Raw genomic sequence first — 2,045 nt, forward strand, 5'->3', positions numbered from 1 at the left:
CCTCCACGCCCTCGGCACATGCTTGTCTGGGGGCGCGAGATACTCGACCTCGTAGAGGAGGCGCGCCTCCGGATCTTGGAGATGGCGGCGACCGAAGCCATTCGCCGCCGCGCCGTCGCCCGGAAACCTCTCGGCCATCTGCTTGTCGGCGGGAAGGGGGGAGAGTGCTGCTTTGTGCAGCGGATGCGAGTGGGGATGTGAGTTGTGGCGTTCACCGGTGTGGAGGTCGCCTTTTATAGCCGCAGTGGGGGCGGCGAGAGGCTGCATGCCAGGCGACGTGTGGCGGGAGCGGGCGGGACGCGCGTCGGTGGTGCCTTCACTGCGCCACCCGTGAGGCACCAATGGAGGCTGACCGGCGCGGTAGCCTTGGCCAGTCTTGGCATTGATTCCCGCGGAAATCGAGGCGATGAGGGAAACAAAGCGGTGTCTCGCTGACTCGGCGGGCCCATCCTCGTCCGCGCCAAAACCGCGTTCCCCGGCGCCCCCAAGCGCTCCCCAGTGCGCCGGGTTCGGCCTGGGTCTGCCGGCGTCAATTTCAGCCCAAACCGGCGAAAAACGAGCTCCTAAGAACGCGACTAGGCGTTTTTTGGGCGCCGACGTGAAGAAATCGCCCGGGGGGGCCGTGTTGGGGGCTCGGCTGGAGATGGCCTAACCTGCTGAGCTAGTGCATTCTTGGCAACGGTATGGGTGGATGGTGAGTTGGATGATATGCTCACCGTGTGGTTATTGGACAGGGAATAAAGTATGGGAGCAAAGAATATTACATTTTTGTACCACCAATCCGCGATGAAGTTGCTTTGTATAGTGGCACGCCACAGGAACAACAGCATATTGTTCCGTTCGGACGTCGGGTGCCACTCAGATGGCTACTCGGTATGTCCTAAATTCAAGATTATTTGAGAGCGATCGTTGTATCAGTATCTGTTGGCGATTTTTTTCAGCAAAGTGTACTTTATTTACAGAGACAGAAACAAGAAGATATAATCATAAGTAAAACCCATCCATATGATGATCGCGTGGATCACATTACGGAGCAGCCTCCGGGGTTCTCGTCGCTGAAGTAATCGGTGGCCCTGGTGCCGCCGACGACGGCGGAGTTGGCGCCGTAGAGGCGCGAGTCGTCGTAGCCGTGCTTGTAGTAGTTGTACGAGGATGTGGGCCCGGAGGCGTGGGTCGCGTACATCTGGGCCCCACCCGGGTGGTACTGGTGCTGCTGCGCGAGGAGGTTGACGGCGCCGCCGGCGCCCGCGCCGGCGATGAACGGGGTCGGCCACAGCACCGCGCGCTTTCCCGTCCTCCTCACCGTCTTGAGCACCTTCTTCTGGTCCACGTCCCCGTTCACCGTCACCTTCTGCATCTCCATGTCGATCTCCACCGCGTCCACTCCTGTAAACCGGGCCAGATCAGATCACTGTCATCTGAATGCGTTCAGCACATATCTATCCATGATCTCAGATAGAAAGCTAGTGGGTACGTACCTTCTAACCTCTCGACTGCCTTCCTTATCTTCTTCTCGCACCCGGCGCAACACATATGCACGCACATCTCCACGATCTGGCAGGTGATGGACCAAGGCAGCATCATCAGACACAAAATGGCCAAATGATAAACCAGTAATACTTTCCCTAGATCCCAAACCACTCGTGAGAGGGGAGATTGGCTTACTTACCGTCATGTTGCTTGGCAAGCTCTGCGTTCGGTCCCTCGACGGCTTGGGGAGTTCTTCGACGTTCGGGTGAACCCGTGAGACGTTGACAAATGTACTAGAGTTGCGTGTCAACTGTCAACTGCCAAGTTGCGTATCCGTTGTTCCACTATATATGCACGCGCTCCGTCCGCATGTGGTGTACCCGTGAAGCATGGGCACGGCGGTCGAGCTGCGAGGTCGGCAGGGAGAGAGGGGCATAGACTTGACTTGTGACGAACTATTTCACGTGCAAACTGCACCGACCACTTCGTTCTCCCTCCACATTACGCGCTATAGAAAACGCCATTCGAAGCTGGCGGAGTGGGAGCCGCAAGCAACGCCGCACTGGCGTGTGGTA

At 58.0% G+C, this 2,045-nt stretch overlaps 1 protein-coding gene across 2 annotated transcripts; it reads right to left on the minus strand.

The window, feature by feature from the left end:
- Positions 1-793: 793 nt before the first annotated feature.
- Positions 794-1,768, minus strand: LOC119281532 (heavy metal-associated isoprenylated plant protein 28-like). Of its 2 annotated transcripts, XM_037562031.1 has the most exons (3): positions 1,670-1,768; positions 1,479-1,554; positions 794-1,386 (listed from the first exon to the last, which is right to left on the minus strand). In XM_037562031.1, the coding sequence occupies exons 1-3, from the start codon at positions 1,673-1,675 to the stop codon at positions 1,022-1,024; spliced, it is 447 nt and encodes a 148-aa protein (XP_037417928.1). In that variant the 5' UTR covers positions 1,676-1,768; the 3' UTR covers positions 794-1,021. The 2 variants fall into 2 exon arrangements, with proteins under 2 accessions (XP_037417928.1, XP_037417927.1); XM_037562030.1 differs by lacking the exon at positions 1,670-1,768 and having other exon boundaries at positions 1,479-1,592.
- Between the last annotated feature and the right edge of the window lie 277 nt (positions 1,769-2,045).

This window comes from Triticum dicoccoides, chromosome 3B, assembly GCF_002162155.2.
Source record: "Triticum dicoccoides isolate Atlit2015 ecotype Zavitan chromosome 3B, WEW_v2.0, whole genome shotgun sequence".
Lineage (NCBI taxonomy): Eukaryota > Viridiplantae > Streptophyta > Magnoliopsida > Poales > Poaceae > Triticum > Triticum dicoccoides.